Genomic DNA, 17622 nt, shown 5'->3' with positions numbered 1-17622 from the left:
TTCAGTGTCTCTGAGTGTCCTCCTGAGGTTGTCTCTGAATGTCATTTCATGTGTTTTAATTGTGACGTCTCTTTGGTCCACTAATGTGGATCTGTGATCGTCCATATTTGGAATAATGACTCGTGTCCTAGGGTTGGTTTGTCGTCGTGAGGACGCCGCTCACTTCTGAATAAAACAGCACAATATTTCATCCGAATAACATAATAACACACTTACTGTTAAAACTGATGAGCAACTGACTAAATGTGATTGTTGGAGTGGCGCTCGACACACACACACACACACACACACACACACACACCTATATTAATACATTATTAATATGTCATTTAGTCATTTTCGATATCTTAAAGGTAATTCTTTCAATATTTACTGTACACTAAACCTGTGTCTCACACTAAACCTGTTTCTGACACTAAACCTGTCTCACACTAATCCTGTGTCTCACAACAGGCTGCAGCGTCGCATTCCAATCACTGCTCAATTAATTGCCCTGCAGACACACACACACACACACACACTGTTTACAGAACGTAAACACTGTTCGTCAAACGCGCAGAGAAGTCGTAAATAACATCATGTGACTCAGGTGTGGAGGCAGCAGTGACATGTGACACATGTGACATCATGTAATAATTAAAGACATTGTGAAAAAGAAGGTAAAAAACCCTCAAAACTGCCACATGTGAGGGCTACGTAACACCGAGCGCTTTCATCCTCATCTGAGAAACATTGGAAGACACACTTAATACAGAGGGGGCGGAGTTAAAAGAGACGAATCTCAGTTTTTTTTAATATTTGCAGTTGTTTTGACTCTTTGACTTTGCATCTTTGTAGTGTAGTTATTTTGTGTCTTTGCAGTTCTTTTGCATCTCTGTAGTTTTGAATCTTGTTTTTTAATGGTGGCAGATGTTTGTAGAAGGATTTGTATCTCTGCAGTTGTTTCATGTGTGTTGTTTTGCATCTTTGTGGACAGTGTCTGTGTGTGGGTGTTTCACTTGTTTTGCATCTCTGTAGTTTTGAATCTCAGTTTGTATCCTTGCAGTGGTTTTGTGTTGAGTTGCTTTGTCTCTTTGTCGTTGTTTCACTTCTCTGTTGTTGTTTTGCATCTTTGCAGTAGTTGTTTCAGAGACGACATCAAGGATTGTGTTTGTAGGAGCTGTGATGTGGTTTTATGACACACAGACACACACACACACACTCTCTCACACGCACACACACACACACCACACATTGTGACACACACTTTCACACGCACACACACACACACTCACAAGCATATACAGACACACACACACACACGCACGTACACATACGCACACACACACGCACAGATACACACTTTCTTACACACACACACTTTCATACTACACACATACACACATTACACACGCAGAGCATACACACACACTTTCACGCACGCACACACACGCACGACATATTCTCTCACACACATTATTACTTTGACTTTCTTACGCATTACACATTCTCTACACATTACTTCTCTTCACACGCACACACGCACGCATTCACACACTACACACACTCACACGCACACAACACTTCTTCACACGCACACACACTTTCACACGACACACTGCACGCACACACACACTTTACACACGCACACACTTTCTTTCACACGCATACACACGCGACGCATTACACACTTTCACACACGCGCACACACACACGCATTTACAAGTACACACACATACTTTCACACGCATACACACGCATTTACGCACACACATACTTTCGGCACACACGCGACGCATATATTGCCAATTGCCACACATACCTTTCACACTTTACACACGCGATTATTACCACGCACTCACACACACACGCATCTCTCACAAGCACACACACACTCTCTCACACACACACGCACGCACGGACACACACACACACAGACACACAAACGTCCTCAGTAGAGAGAATAAGCAGCAGAGGATGAATTAGCATCAGAAACGTGATAAAACCGCTCATTGTGTCCTTATCACACTCCCATAATGCACTGGGAGGCAGGGATTGGCCCCCGGCCCCCGGGCGTTTGGGTGTCCAACACAGGGGCTTATCGGTGTCTGCGGCCCCTGAAACTGCACACGCTCAAACACACAACACATGCCATTGTTGTGAGATTTACTGAGAACAGACAGACAGAGAGAGAGAGAGACAGACAGAGAGAGAGTCTCTCTGTCTGTCTCTCTGTCATCTTGATGATGTGATTGCGTTCAGTGTTGTGTGTTTTGTTTTGCCTAATAAATCACCATTTATCACAGTGAGCCTGACAAGTACACACACACACACAGACACACACTCACACACACACTCTGTGGCAAACAGTTCATAATGGACTGTTCATTTGTCATCCTCGGAGCTGTTGACAAGGATATGGGCTGTGTGTGTGCGTGTGTGAGTGTGCGTGTGTCTGTGTGTGTCTGTGTGTGTCTGTGTGTGTGTGTGTGAGAGAGCGAGAGAGAGACAGTAGAGGTTTGTCCCCTGTCATTTGACTGATAACACACTCATGCTGTTAACTGGAGGCTGCCTCTCTATCCACACACACACACGCACACGCACACACACGCGCACACACGCACACGCGCGCACACACGCCACTCACTCACACACACAAGCACACGCCACACAAGCACACGCCCTCACACACACATACACACACGCACACTCACACACACACACTCACACACGCACACACACACGCACGCACACGCGCACACACAGTGTGTGTTTCAGTTTATTGTGTCTTACAGTAAACGTCATAGTTGTGTGTTGGATCAGTGAACTGTGTGACTCGCTCCTGTCTGCGCGTGAGTGAAGTCACGCCTCCGTGTGGTCACTTTCCTGTGGGTGGAGCTCTCGTGGTTCCCTCCTCTCTGCCACATGAATCATTCACAGTGGAGTAATTACACGTTATCAAAGTTGGAATATTACGCCACTGTTTAATGCTGTAATTAATTCTGAACCCTGCGAGCCAACGTGAACTTATTTGATTAGTACTTTACAAAGTCACACAGAGGATTTTCACTGTTTCCAGCTGTGTGTGCGTGTGTGTGTGTGCGCACGTGTGTGTGCGTGCGTGTGTGTGCGTGTGCGTGTGCGTGTGCGTGTGCGCGTGTGTGCATGTGGCCTCGCCTCCTTGTTAATTAACAGACAAGTACATGAAAGATTCACTGACACTCGTGGTAAAGATGCAGACTCCAGTCGACTGAATCCCTGCCTTTGTTTTGGCAGCATGCAGGAGAAAGTACGGTGGCCTGCAGGTGTCATGTACCGTGTCATTAGCATGTGCTTCATGTAAGAACATGTTTGGATTCTTATCTTAAACTCAACAAATTATAAAATGTACATGTGTTGAAGTGTACGAACACGCTCACGTCTTTATCTCACTTTTATAAAGCACTCACTCTCCCACACCAAAGTGATTTTAACATCACACACACACACACACACACACACAGCTTAAATCACTGCTTTTCTCTGTGGACTTTGGTGTGGGAGAGTGAGTGCTTTATAAAGGTCTGTGTCACAGTGAGATAAAGATGTGAGTCTTTTCTTCGAGGAATAAACTGGTGTTTTTCTCTTTACCGTGTCATTTCTTATTCTCTTCAAGTTTGCTCAAACTTTCCTTCGTCCTTTGTAACTACTCCTCCTCCTCCTCCTCCTCCCCCCTCACTCACTCTCTCTTAACTCCTGCTTCTTTACTTTCTTTGACTCACACCTCGTCCTCTTCACTCCCTCCTCTCCTCTAATCCATCCTTTCGTCACACTCCTTCCTTTCCTCCCACCTCAACTTTTATCCAGCATATTCTCCTGCGACTCCTTATCCACTCTCCCTCCTCCTCCTCCTCCTCCTCCTCCTGTAATCCACCCGTCAGCATCCGTGGAGAATTGGCGTTGCTTCTTCTTTTTTTCATGGAAACGGAACAAATAAGCTCCTTCTTATTAAATAAACGCATTCCCCTTCACCTTAAAGACTCTCATTAGCAGCGATAGAAGCGGATTTGTCTCTGTTAATTGGAGATGAGACGAGGGAGCGACGCCAACAAAGCCTCACACACACACACACACACACACACACGTAACGTAATTAACATGTACACACACAATTAAGTTCACCGTTTTCAATCGTGTCATGTGACTCTATGTTACGCTCCAGTGTTTACCGTCTGTGTGCGTCAAATTTCCACACGCTAATCTGGTGAAGCGTGTGCGTGCGTGCGTGCGTGCGTGCGTGCGTGCATGCGTGTGTGTGTGTGTGTGTGTGTGTGTCAGGTTTTTGGGGGTCCACTGGGACAAAGCGGGGATTACATGGGTGTAATCCCTTTAATAAGAAATCCCTTTAAGGCAATTTAGTCCCTTCATAAAGTCTCATCTGGAGCAGAAAGTGATGATTAAGAAATGAGTCTGATCACTGACTCACACACACACACACACACACACACACACACACACGCGCAGCGAGCGAGACCCCGGTGCACCATGGGAGCTCGTGTTCATGTTTACACGTCACGGTGCTAATTGGATCTACATTGTTCTTCTTCTCTGTAACACGAGGACTTTTAATCAATTACAAACTCAGCAGAGGAGTTTCACGTCACGGCCACGTCGGAGCTAATGCCCGCGAGTGAGCGAGTGAACGAGTGAACGAGTGAGCGAGTGAACGAGTGAGAACATTCACTTTTGCCTTTTTAAGGTGGAGGTATCTGGTGTAAACCAGAACTGATTTATAGCTGTGATTGGTTTTAAAACCATCTTCCTCATCCAGCTTCTCCCTGTAGGGGGCGCCACAGCCAATCGTCTGCCTCCATCTTGTCCTCTCCCCGTGTCCTCCTCTGTTACACTGACTGTCCTCATGTCCTCCGTCATGATAGTCTGTGTGTGGATTTGAAGAGCAGCTCACTATTTGGCAGTCCCTTTTGTTTGTGAACCTTTAGGACTGCTCATTATTTTGCAGGCATTCTGTTGGTGGATGTCCAAAGCAGCTCACTATTTGGCAGTCTTTTTCGGCTTTTCCTTATATGGTGTGGATCATCTGTCTCCATGCTGTCCTCGTCTTTTACACTAACAGTCAGCATTTTGCAGTCAGTCTGTAGCTGGATTTACAGAACAACTCACTATTTGGCAGTCAGTTTGTTGATGGATACAGATAGGAGCTCATTATTTGGCAGGCATTGTTACAGACGTCTGAGTGTGTTTCTGACCCACAGGTGGAGCTGACGGGCAGCAGCTCGTTCGACTACATCCACCCCGGCGATCACGTGGAGATGGCGGAGCAGCTCGGCATGAAGCTGCCGCCGGGTCGAGGGATGTCTCTGTCCCAGGGAGCCGTCAACGAGGACGGGGCGTCCTCGGCGTCCTCGTCGTCGCACTCAGAGACTCCTGAACCAGGTTTGTGTTTGTCCTCTAGTGTCTCCTTAAGGGCTCCCATGGCTCCTTGAAACCCTTCAATTTTTTTTCAAGGCCCTTGAAAGTTTTTGAAAATGTCCCTAAATAGACCATAGAAAGTAAAGTGCTTAATTTCCTCATATTACCTCCTCCTTCCTTCCTTCCTCCTCCTACTGTCTCTCCGTCTCCTCACTCTCTCTCACCCTCTCACTCTCACCCTCTCACCCTCTCACTCTCTCTCAGTCTCTGGTGCTGATGATAATTTGAGTATTAAGCTGAAATCCATTTATAAATTAAACAAAATGACTTGATATCCATCTCGTCCCTGAGTTCATCAGTCTGTTCAAACAAGCAGAGGAAGATTGGCTCTGCGGCGGGCGCGGTCTTTGGAGACAGTGTGGTAATTAGATCTGCTGCGGATTTATTCTGGGCTCATTGGTGCTGGTGACGGCAGTGGGGGGGAGGGGGAGGGGCTTTAAATTAATTGGAGTTCTACATTCGAGGTTTTGTTCTGTTTTTTTTTGTTTTTTTTGTCTTTGACTTTCTACAAACCTCTAACCGAGCGTCCCCGCGCAGCACGGCACAGACGGGCGGAGACTAAGGCGACGTGTTCACAGATGTCCATTTTATCTGGAGACTCAGGAAATGCAAGAGGACGGTGTTACGCTAATGCTAATGTTCATTAAAGAGGCCCCCACACACAGTTAATTGTACGTTCCATTTACGCTGTAGTTCACCGTCGATAGCAACCCTCTACGCTGTAGCAACATGCTCACATGTGAGTGGCAGCCATCTTGGAATCCTACTGGAACACACACCTGATCACGTAGCTAATGTCGTAGCTAACTTGTGTTGTAGCTGATGACGTAGCTAATGTCGTAGCTAACTTGTGTTGTAGCTGATGACGTAGCTAATGGTGTAGCTAACTTGTGTTGTAGCTGATGACGTAGCTAACGTCGTAGCTAACCTGTGTTGTAGTTGATGATGTAGCTAACGTTGTAGCTAACGTGTGTTGTAGCTGATGACGTAGCTAATGGTGTAGCTAACTTGTGTTGTAGCTGATGACGTAGCTAACGTTGTAGCTAACCTGTGTTGTAGTTGATGACGTAGCTAACGTTGTAGCTAACCTGTGTTGTGTAGTTGATGACGTAGCTAACGTTGTAGCTAACCTGTGTTGTATTTGATGACGTAGCTGTAATTTTTCAGCTGAATTATTACGTGTTTATGTTTGCACAAGGCACCGCAGCAAATTTATTTTTTCATGTCAGGTGTAAAATAAGATAAAGATAAAAACAGCACTTCCTGTGTTCAGTTAATCGTCATTTAAACGTCCTCAGTGATTCCTTGTGTTTTTGAAAGAGCGAGGACAAAAGGTGTTTTTTTTCTCTTGTGTTAATTTGCCCCAAATGAAAGAGAGAAGAAGAAGAAGGAGAAGAAGAAGAAGAGCAGAGAGGGAGGCAGGGAGGGGATGTAGGGACGTGTTTGAATGTGCATGAGTGTTTAGCAATGTTAATTTATCTAAAAAAGAAAAAAACACACAGAGAGAGAGAGAGAGAAGATGTTTGAGACGGACGTGCAAGAATGTGACGGAGTGATCCCCAATGATAATGACCAGAGAGAGGGAGAGAGAGAGAGAGGGGAGGGGGGAGGGGAGGGAGGGAGGGAGAGAGAGAGAGAGGAGGGAGGGAGAGCGAGAGGGAGGGAGGGAGAGAGAGAGGGGGACATTAGGATTCATGTATGTGTTCTTTAATGTTAATTTGTCCAAAGAAAAAGAGGTGGAATAAAAAGTGAAAGAGGAGGCGTTTGTATGAATGTGTATGAGTGTTTCCCCGGAGGAGGAGGAGGGTGCAAGGCATTGTGGGTAATAATCCTGTTCACTTCTCCCTCAAGTCTGATTTACTTTGTCTAATTTAATCTCAGTCTGAGACAAAGCATGAAATGTTCAGAGCGACTCGTACGACAAATATACGAAAAATATATGTAAAATATACGACAAATATACGTAAAATATACGACAAATTTACGACAAATATACGTAAAATATACAACAAATTTACGACAAATATACGTAAAGTATACAACAAATATACGACAAATATACAACAAATATACAACAAATTTACGACAAATATACAACAAATATACGTTAAATATACAACAAATATACGTCAATAAACATCAAGTACGTCAAATATACGACAAATATACAACAAATATACGTCAATAAACATCAAGTACGTCAAATATACGACAAATATACAACAAATATACGTCAATAAACATCAAGTACGTCAAATATACGTAATATGTTACATTAATGTAATGTAATGTAAAAATATACAAATATACGTCAAATATACAACAAATGTCATTGCTGCATTAGCAGTTGTAGCTAATGTTTGTGTCACAGCTAATGATGTTGCTAACTTGTGTTGTAGCTGTTGTAGTAGCTAATGTCGTTGCTAACTTGTGTTGTAGCTGTTGACGTAGCTAATGTCATTGCTAACTGGCATCACTGGCTAATGATTTAGCTCATTTGAATCATAGCGGAAGATGTACCTGGTGATGTTGCTAACTTGCGTCGCAAACCTATGACGTTGCTAATGTTATTGCTAACTTGTGTAGTAGCAGATATATATACCCGTGCCACAGCTGTTGAAGTAGCTAATGTCATTGCTAACTGTGATGATAAAAAGCAGTAAATAAATCCTCTTTAAAGGTTGAGTTCACACATTCATGGCGTCGCCCTCTCCGGACAGGGAGTGATGTTTAAACACTTTCCCTCTTTACTTTTCATTTTTCAAGCCACACCCACACACGCGGTTTGTTTACGTCCTCTCCTCCCTGCGTCCGTTCATCACCCGCCTCGTCTCTCATGGTCCGGGCCGTTGGCCAGGACATCGATCGCCGCTGCCTTTGTTTCACACCTCGTCCGTCCGTATGCTAATGATTTATGGACGAGTGTTTTCATTTCACCTGCCAACGTCGTCTGGAGGAGGAGACGGAGGAGACGGAGGAGATGGAGGAGCCAACGCCCGGCTATAATTCAGACGTGGGCGGGTTCAGTGTTTGCTGTTTTGTTTCCTGTAGTTTGGACTGAACCAACTTGTGTCCTGGTTGAGTCCATGAAGATGTGACGTGTCCTCCACAGACCTGACCACCGCCTGAGTGCAAACAACCTTCAGATGTTTCTGAAAAACAAAAATGTTCACGTTTTTGCATTTCTCAGTTTCTCAAACGTGAAATAAAAGGTGAAACTTCACAGATGTTCTGCTTCCATGAAGACTTTGAATATGTATATTTACATATATATATATTATATATTTATATAAGACGTATCAAACAGCTGACCTCATCGTGTTAATGACAGAGTTCTGAGAGTGGATTCAAACCGCGGCGCGACCTTGACGGAGAGTGTTTCTCCGCCTTCAAACACCCCCTTGAAGTTAAAGACACTCGTCTTTTTAAAAGCATGTGATGCAATTTGACTAATATCAGTCAAAGTGTTGAAGCTCAGAGAGGCGGCGGCTACAGCGGTGAACGCCGCCGCCTCTCTGAGCTCTCTGACGGCTGAGTGGCTGAAAATGATTCCTCATGAGTGTAATTTCAGGATGTGACGCTCGTCTTCTCTCACTCCAGCGTCTTCATTAACAGTCATGTGACTTCTGCTGACTGTTGACTTTGACCTTCTCACTGAAATGACTTGTCGTCGTGATGAAGCACCTGATGATGCTCGGAGGAAACTTCACACAAACTGGTGTTGTGTCGTCATAAAGAGACAGATTACAAGAGGAAATCAGTGATTTTAGCTGCTGGTCCTCTGCTGCCTCATGTGGTCACTTTGTGTCACTGAGGTCATTCTGAATGCAGGATTTGACAAAATCAGACATTTGAACTGTCGTGATGAAGGCAGCAGTGGATCAACAACTCCTGTGTGTGTGATGTTAAAATCACTGATTTTCTCTGTGGACTTTGGTGTGGGAGAGTGAGTGGTTTACTAACTTCAGCTTCCTGTCTCACAGTGAGATAAAGACGTGAACATGTGATCGGAGACCGTGATGCGATGTTTTAATGTCTGAGATCAGGCCCAAACCTTTACAACAGTTCACCTAACAATGCTTTGCCTCCTGGTGTGAAGTGTAAGTGACGTTTCTAATGCACACACACACACACACACAGTGAGTTTGTCCTTGAGCGTTAGCGGCGGCCGACGGCTGCTCTAAGTGACATTAAACGTAGGTGACTGTAAACTGGCGTAATTATGATGAATGTGAGCGATTATGACGAATTATTCCCCTCCATTGTGCTAATAGCGTAATTAGCAACAATAATCAAAGACTTATGATGTTGAAATAAGGCGACGCCGCAGACAATTAGACGACGACGAGCTAATAATGCACAGTTGATGGTGTGTGTGTGTGCGCGTGTGTGTGCTTGGCGTGGTGTTGCGTCGTGCTCAATGTGCTTGGCGTGTAAAGGCGTGTGTGTGGATGCGTGTGTGTGCGTGTGTGTGTGTGTGTGGTGTTGTGTGTGCGTGTGTGTGTTTCACTGTGACTTCCAGAAGGACTTTTCACATTCCTGTGTTTTTCTCACTCATTTTTCCTCTGATGAGATAAAATGAACTGAAGACACGTTGTTCAAAGGTAGATCCAGTGTGTGGCGCCGGAGAGTCAAAGTATGATGAGCTGTTTGTATGTTGTATTTAGTTTTAGTAGCTATTCCTACAAAATAAAATACATGTTTTTATGTTATTTTTAGATTAAGTAGCTATGCTTTCAAAATAAAATACACATTCATATGTTATTTTAAGGTCTAGTAGTTATTCCTACAAAATAAAATACACATTCTTGTGTTATTTTAAGGTCTAGTAGTTATTCCTACAAAATAAAATGCGTGTTTTTATGTCATCTTTTATTTAAATAAAACATTAGAGGTAACAGGAAGTAGCCGCACTGTTTCCACGTGCTCTCCTCAGCTCACAGCGCCCCCTGCAGTGTTGGAGTCCTCTGCAGTGACATACGAGTGTTTAAATCCTTTTAATCCTCTAAACTCTTCACTCGTCACAAAGTAAGTAAAGTAAAAGTGTTCAGATTAATTAAATCAGCGTCACAGACTCTTTTCTTATTTATACAAACCAATAAAAACCACTTGAGGCAAACAAAGGACTCGGATTGTGACTAAAGCAGAATTATCCGTGTGGTTAAGTTTTTATTAAAGCGCCGTACGTCGCTCTAATGGAATCTTCAGAGGACACAAGAACCATTATTACTGCACCGCACTCTCATTACAGAGACTGAAGAGACGGAGGAGACAGAAGACAGGAGAGACTGAGACAGAAGGAGGAGGGGGTGATTGAGGTTTTAAGACAAAGGATCAGATTTAATTGAAAACTCTTTACAAACGTTTGTGACGGAGGACGAGCAGTGAGACGCCGTCCTAACGTCTCCGCTCTTTGGTCTTTAGTCGTCCAGGTCGTGAGACCAGATAGCAGCTCCATCAACATGGCCGCCGCGTCCACCGCCGCCTGATTATTGATGCTAATCTGCTCAGTCCGTCCATCTGTCCCCGTCTTTGCCGCCGTCTGCGTCCAATTAAAGCAAACGCACTCGTCTCGTCGTCTTCTCATGTTGTTGCTGTTTTTTTCTCCGTCCCCTTTCTTGTTTGGTCGTCTTTTATCTGGGGGACGCCGCCGCCGTCTGTCCAAACACGAACATAGAGAGACATTAAAAGAGAGGAGGACACAAAGGAGAGAAGACAACGTGAGTGAAGATGAGCAGAGGGACAGAGTTTAGACATCAGAGACTCTGGTTTAACTTTTCACTCCAAACAAAAAAGTTTGTCCTTCACAATAAACCATCAACCAGTCACTCTAGTCTTTTATTTTGACAATTTAACTATTTTAACAATCGTAGCATAGCAATGCTAATAATTTAGGACAAAGAACACAATAAAAACTGCTAACCTGCTCTTTTCAAACAGCTGAAGTAGCACTGCTGCTAAGTTAGACTGCTAGCATCAGGCTGCTGAAGTGCGACTGTTAGCATAGCATCAAATGACTGAAGTAAGACTGTTAGCGTAGCATCAGATGGCTAAAGTAAGACTGTTAGCATAGCATCAGATGGCTAAATGTTGTATGAAGTGTCTTATTTGAAACATTATCCTCCTCGTGTGTGGGTGTGTGTGTGTGTGTGTGTCAGTAGAGACGTTGCCATGGCGATGGACTGAGTGTTTGTCCTGTTGTCGGTGTGAATGCCACAGTTTGACGCTGCATTCAGGCGTCTGTGTCTCTGTGGGAAAACCTGATATTTGTTTGTTTTTGTTTGTTTTCATTGTCAAACATCACTGAGACACAACAGGGACCGTGTGTGTGTCTGTGTGTGTGTGTGTGTGTCTCTGTGTGTCTGTGTGTGTGTGTGTGTGTGTGTGTGTGTGTGTCTCTGTGTGTGTGTGTGTGTCTGTGTGTGTGTGTGTCTGTGTGCGTGTGAGTGTGTGTATGTGTACGTGTGTGTCTGTGTGTGTGTGTGTCTGTGTGTGTGTGTCTGTCTGTCTGTATGTGTGTGTGTGTGTGTCTGTCTGTATGTATGTGTGTGTGTGTGTCTGTGTCTCTGTGTGTGTGTGTGTGTCTCTGTGTGTATGTGTCTGTGTGCGTGTGTGTGTATGTGTGTGTCTGTCTGTGTGTGTGTGTCTATTTGTGTGTGTGTGTGTCTGTGTGTGTGTGTGTGTCTGTCTGTCTGTGTGTGTGTCTGTGTGTGTGTATGTGTGTGTGTGTGTATGTGTGTATGTGTGTGTGTGTGTGTCTGTCTGTGTGTGTGTCTGTTTGTGCGTGTGTGTGTCTGTGTGTGTGTGTGTGTGTGTCTGTGTGTGTGTGTCTGTGTGTGTGCGTGTGAGGTGTGTGTCTGTGTGTGTGTGCGTGTGAGTGTGTCTGTGTGTGTGTGAGTGTGTCTGTGTGTGTGTGTGTGTGATTGTCGTTTTGTCGCAGTTTCACCTTCGCTGGACGTAAACAGATCGCTCAAAGTACAGGACACAAGACTGTGTCCACACACATTTGTCCCCCCGTCTTTTTGTCTTCGGCTCGTCAGTCTTCTTTTCATAGGCAGATCTGTTCCCAGAAGAGGAAGAGGAGAAGCTGAAGACAGATTAGTAAAGACTTAAAGTCTCGTCAGAGGGAGATCATGAGGAGGAGGAGGAGGAGGAGGAGGAGGGAGAGTGTCTCTCAGCGGAGGAAAGAGAACTATAAAGAAAAGACAAAGCCGGGTTCGAGGCGTCTCCAGACTATTAGAGCGCTGTTTGATTTGAGCTCATTGTTCGGATGAGACTGTCAAAATAAAAGTCTTTCTTCATCACTGCACTGAGGAGGAGGAGGAGGAGGAGGGTTTTTTTACCTTCTTTTACCTTTGGTTCCCATGCTGTTGCATTGTGGGAAAAAAGGATTTGAGGAGCTCTACTAGCGCACACACACACACACAGTGGCATCATGTGACACAGACGTCATGTGTCTCTTGCTCCTCCCCCTGATGTGTTTTGGTGCTTGTTGTTTTTTTAGTTTAATCGTAAAACAAAGATGGTGGCGTGCTTTCCTTCCCGCCCGTGTTGTCATGGCGACGAGCGGCTGCTGAAGGTCACGGTGACCTCGGTGTGGAGTTGTCGTTGGACGTGACGTCGCGAGCTTGAGTTTATCAGTGTCTGTGAAGCAGGCGGACACGCGGGGGACACGCGGGTATTGTCCACAGTGGCAGGCGTAGGTGAGTTGTTGTTTTTAATGAATCATTTGTCCTTCAAACACGAGGAAGTTTCCCGTCAGAGATAATTAGGTCCCAGAGTCCAGCGTCGGCGCCACCTGCTGCTTTGTAGCTAATCTGTGTCTCGTAGCAGCGACGCTCCCTGAAGACACGTGAGAGTGAGACAGGAATCACAAAACACCTCCTCTTTGTCTTCTTTTTTAAACCAGTGTCTTCATGTTCTTCATCTTTTTCCTCTCTCCTCATGTTCATCATTTTCTTCACATTCTCTTCATCTTTTCCTCCTCTAACTTTTTCCTCCTCTTCCTCTCTCTCCTCCCCTCCTTCATCTCCTTCTTTACCTCTTCTTTTATTCCTCCTCTTTTCATTTCCAGGAGGAAATCCTTCCATCCCTCCTCCTCCTCCTCACATCTTTACCTTCTTCTGTTTTTTTTGCTCCTCTTTCTTTCTTTTCCTCTCATGATTCTTCTCTTCTTTTCTCTTCACTTATTTGTTTCTTCTGCTTCTGTCCATCTTTTCTCTCCTTCTCTCTTTTCTCTTTTCCGTCTCCGTTTCTTTTTTCTTCCTTTTCCTCTTCTTGTTTTCCTGTGTGTGTGTGTGTGTGTGTGGGGGCTAATCCCATTAATTCAAAGTGAATAACAAAGACAGACAGACAGACAGACAGACAGAGTGCAGCTCCCCTGTCGTCCTCCCTCCATCGTCATTATTCCTCCATCAGATCGGAGGCTGATTTCCTGAAGGACTGACGACAGGATGGAGGGATGAGAGGAGGAGGAAAGTTTCAGCTCCTCATTTGTGTCCTTGCTTCCTTTCCTCTCCACCTCACTTCACTTATTTGTCTTCTCTTCTTTCATCTCCTCTCGTCTGCACGTTCAGTCGTACTTGACCTTTCACCTCTGCTACACCTTCATTCTACGTCAGTTTAAGTCCACGACGTCTTTATCTCACTGTGACACACACACACACACACACACTCACACACACACACACCTCTGCTGCCTCGTGTGGTCACTCTGTGTCACTGGCGTAAATCTGAGCGCAGGATTTTAAAAGCTGAATCACAAAATCAGACATTTGAACTTAGTGATGGAGCAGCAGTGTGTGTGTGTGTGAGAGTGTGTGTGTGTGTGTGTGTGTGTGTGTGTGTGTGTGTGGTGTGTGTGTGTGTGTGTGTGTGTGTGTGTGTGTGTGTGTGTGTGTGTGAGAGTGTGAGTGAGTGTGTGTGTGTGTGTGTGTGTGTGTGAGTGTGTGTGTGTGAGAGAGTGTGTGTGTGTGTGTGTGTGTGTGTGTGTGTGTGTGTGTGTGTGTGTGTGTGTGTGGTTTATAAAGTTGAGTTTCTGTCTCACCCTGAGATAAAGACGTGGACGCGCTCTGAAGATGATTTTATTTGACATGTTTTTTGTTGTTGAAATAAAGCAAACTTTCAAACATCATCTGCTCTTTTCCTTCTTTCCTTCACTTTCTCATTTATTCAGAGCTGTTTTCCACTCATTTCTTCTGCTTTACTTTCTCTCTCGTCTCCTATTTATTCCTGTTTTATAATTCCTCGCTCGCCTCCTTTATTCCCTCCTCTCTCTCTCTCTCTCTCTCTCTCTCTCTCTCTTTCTCTTCAAGGACATTTATATTATAAAGGGTGAATTTGCATATTAATTTATTTCTTTCAATTTTCTCGCATTAGACGTTGTCAACACGTATCAGTGCTGATCAAACCACCACGTCCACCAGAGACCCTCTATTCTCTGTGCGCGCGTGTGTGTGTGTGCGCACGTGTGTGTGTGTGTGTGTGTGTGTGTGTGTGTGTGTGTGTGTGTGTGTGTGTGTGTTTGGGGGACACGTCCGTTCCTCTTTCAAACACTTTCACCTCCAGCTTGTGTGAAACTTCTCAAAGACACATTCTGGGCAAATAGGTGGTGACCTGTAACCGTGGCAACACAGGCACACGTCCAATCAGGTCAATCTCATTTGTGTTTTTGAGTGTTGCTGCAGAGAAGTCCCCCACACGTCGGGTTTGATCGGGAATGTTGCGATCTGACTGTTCTAAGTGCTTCGAGTAACCATGGCGACATGCGGAAAAATGAATTTCCACATACACATCAATAAAAAAAAGATCATAACCCCGCCCACAACGTCGTGATACTTTAACGTAGAGACGTGGTTGAAACTTTAAACAGGTCACATGACTCAAGACTTTTCTCACCTAAGTCAAAGTTTTGATACATTTTACATTGTTTGAGTTTTTTTTCTATAACATTTCGACTTATTTTCACATCTTCTCAAACGTGTGTATGGAGACTTTTATTTTGACGGTCTCTGTGAACTTCCTGTTGGCTCTCTGCTTGCCTCTGATTGGCCGACACTGTGAATGCATTTGTTTGTTGTTTGTCGACTTTGACAACTTTAAAATGTGTGTGTGTGTGTGTGTGTCTCAGTGGAGTCCAGCAGTCCCAGTCTCCTGTCCCCCGACAACACCCTGGAACGTTCCTTTTTCATCCGGATGAAGTCGACGCTCACAAAGAGGGGCGTTCACATCAAGTCCTCAGGATATAAGGTCGGCCTGTTGCCATGGAAACGCCACCATCCCATTTTCTTTTTGTTTTATTCATCATATTTAGTTCATTCTTTCAAATCAACAAATATCACTTTTCAGTGTCATGTAAAAAACAATAAAAAACAAAATACTATTTGATGTGCATATACTATATAACGAATGAAAGGGTTACAGTCATATGATGAAAGGGTTAACTGTGTTACAGTACAGTCATATGATGAAAGGGTTAACTGTGTTACAGTACAGTCACATGATGAAAGGGTTAACTGTGTTACAGTACAGTCACATGATGAAAGGGTTAACTGTGTTACAGTACAATCACATGATGAAAGGGTTAACTCTCTCTCTGGTGTCCTCGCTCAGGTGATCCACGTCACGGGGCGTCTTCGTATCAGAATGGCTCTGACTCACAGTCGCTCGGTGCCCAATCAGATCATGGGGATGGTCGTGGTGGCTCACGCTCTGCCGCCGCCCACAATCAACGAGGTTCGCATCGACTGCCAAATGTTCGTGACCCGGGTCAACATGGACCTGAAGATTGTCTACTGTGAGAACAGGTAATATACATATATGTATATATATAAATACATATAACTTATATATTGTATCTATCTATATAATATATAACTTATATATTATCTATATATATAATAAGATTTATCTTCAAAGAAAAGAATACAATTATTTTTGTTAGAACTTTAATTTCATGCTGCTGTTCAGTCCTGAATATGTGAGTAAGGTTCATCAAGTATAGCATTATAGCATAGTATTAGTGCCACATGTAATGAAATGTAAAAAAAATATAACAGCAAGAATTCTGAGAAAAAAGTCAGAATTCTGAGGAAAAAAAAGTGAAAAAATCTGAGATTAAAGTCGGAATTCTTAGAAAAAGTAAGAATTCTAAAATTAAAGTTGGAATTCTAAGAAAAAAAGTCAGAATTCTGAGACTTAAGTCGGAATTTTGAGACAAAAGTCGGAATTTTGAGACAAAAGTCGGAATTCTGAGATTAAAGTAGGAATTCTGATATTAAAGTCGGAATTCCAAGAAAAAGTCAGAATTCTAAAATTAAAGTAGGAATTCTGAGACAAAAGTCAAAATTTTGAGACTAAAGTCGGAATTCTGAGATTATTGTCAGAATTCTGAGATTAAAGTAGGAATTCTGATATTAAAGTCGGAATTCCAAGAAAAAGTCAGAATTCTGAGACTAAAGTCAGAATTCAGAGACTAAAGTCAGAATACAGAGACTAAAGTCGGAATTCGGAGAGTAAAGTCGGAATTCCAAAAAAAAGTCAGAATTCTAAAATTAAAGTAGGAATTCTAAAAAGTCAGAATTCTGAGACTAAAAAATTCTGAGTTATAGTAGAATTCTGAGACTAAGTAATTCTGAGAGATTAAAGTAGGAATTCTGATATTAAAGTCGGAATTCCAAGAAAAAGTCAGTATTCTAAAATTAAAGTAGGAATTATAAAAAAGTCAGAATTCTGAGACTAAAGTTGGAATTTTGAGACTAAAGTCAGAATACAGAGACTAAAGTTGGAATTCGGAGAGTAAAGTCGGAATTCCAAAAAAAAGTCAGAATTCTAAAATTAAAGTAGGAATTCTAAGAAAAAAGTCGGAATTCTGAGACTAAAGTCGGAATTCAGAGATTAAAGTTTGAATTCTAAGAAAAGAGTGGTTTTCAAATCTTAGTAAACAAATATCCAGTTTGATTGTGGCTCTGACTTGTATTTTTTACAGTGTAACTGTGGTTGCAGAGAAATTGTCCTTTAAAAGTCCATCTCCACAGGATTACAGTGGTGTTGTGGGTTTGTTGGTATTCATGAGGCCGCGTGACCCGATCCTGAAATGTGAGGAGATGTGTCGCTGATGGATCTGTGTGCTTCAGCGTGTCCAGATAAAGCAGATTCACATCAGGAGTTAACGGC

At 43.6% G+C, this 17622-nt stretch overlaps 1 protein-coding gene and 1 long non-coding RNA gene across 2 annotated transcripts in view; one reads left to right on the top strand and one right to left on the bottom strand.

The window, feature by feature from the left end:
- Nucleotides 1-4857: 4857 nt before the first annotated feature.
- Nucleotides 4858-17622, top strand: part of LOC122783369 (neuronal PAS domain-containing protein 3) — a 23490-nt gene continuing 10725 nt past the window's right edge. The window contains exons 1-4 of the mRNA XM_044048130.1: nt 4858-5091; nt 5232-5412; nt 15578-15696; nt 16060-16253. Of these exons, the coding sequence (XP_043904065.1) occupies nt 5065-5091; nt 5232-5412; nt 15578-15696; nt 16060-16253 (521 nt within the window). The 5' untranslated portion in view covers nt 4858-5064. The remainder of the gene's footprint in view (nt 5092-5231; nt 5413-15577; nt 15697-16059; nt 16254-17622) is intronic.
- LOC122783380 lies at nt 10598-13353 on the bottom strand. Its single transcript, XR_006362041.1, has 2 exons — nt 12395-13353; nt 10598-11105 (listed from the first exon to the last, which is right to left on the bottom strand). It is a non-coding gene; the product is annotated as an uncharacterized LOC122783380 (long non-coding RNA).

The sequence above is a fragment of the Solea senegalensis genome, linkage group LG16 (assembly GCF_019176455.1).
Source record: "Solea senegalensis isolate Sse05_10M linkage group LG16, IFAPA_SoseM_1, whole genome shotgun sequence".
Lineage (NCBI taxonomy): Eukaryota > Metazoa > Chordata > Actinopteri > Pleuronectiformes > Soleidae > Solea > Solea senegalensis.
The sequence above is the reverse complement of the archived record's forward strand: the minus strand, read 5'-3'. Positions and strand labels throughout refer to the sequence as shown.